At 35.1% G+C, this 595-nt stretch overlaps 1 protein-coding gene across 1 annotated transcript in view; it reads left to right on the top strand.

Annotated features, from left to right (window-relative positions):
* Positions 1-169: 169 nt before the first annotated feature.
* Positions 170-595, top strand: part of LOC105454807 — a 2,799-nt gene continuing 2,373 nt past the window's right edge. Inside the window, exon 1 of the mRNA XM_011697692.1 lies at positions 170-251. Coding sequence (XP_011695994.1) covers positions 170-251 — 82 coding nt within the window. The remainder of the gene's footprint in view (positions 252-595) is intronic.

The raw sequence follows: 595 nt of genomic DNA, 5'->3' as shown, positions 1-595 counted from the left end.
CATCCCGTACGACGCCAACATTGAATATTACTTACAATATTTACATGCAAGAGAATATTGATCCTAGCTTGTATTTTTAGAAACCTGCAGCCACGGTAGATCGCATCAGTTTTTCGCCGAGTCCATCGTGCATCCCGATGGCTTCGTCGCGGTGCAATGCTCCAATTGGATGGACTTCCAGCTTGGAAAATGCGGCGATAATAATTCCAGCACCGCCGTTATGGGCGAATTTATCAACACTGACGCTCAAGGTATTTTTTATCTACAAACCAACGCACAGCCACCGTTTGGAAAGGGCAAAATAAAATGAATAGTAATGGAAATAGACGTCTACACTTATGTCTACATTTATATTTATGTATGTATTTCATTATAATTAGCGATATACATATATCTAGATTTCTATATGTCTACATTTATGACATTTATATATATGTATGTATTTTATTATAATTAGCGATATACATATATCTCAAGGAAACGTACAAACGTAAAACATACTTAACTTACGTGATATCTGTCTGTCACAAACACATTACGATATATACTAGACTGGTATAAAATAATAAAAAAATTGCGTGTCTGAAAAGTTTTG

Source organism: Wasmannia auropunctata, unplaced genomic scaffold, assembly GCF_000956235.1.
Source record: "Wasmannia auropunctata unplaced genomic scaffold, wasmannia.A_1.0 LD335975.1, whole genome shotgun sequence".
Taxonomy (NCBI): Eukaryota; Metazoa; Arthropoda; class Insecta; order Hymenoptera; family Formicidae; genus Wasmannia; species Wasmannia auropunctata.
Note: the sequence above shows the minus strand (reverse complement) of the source record. Positions and strands in the feature narration are given on the sequence as shown.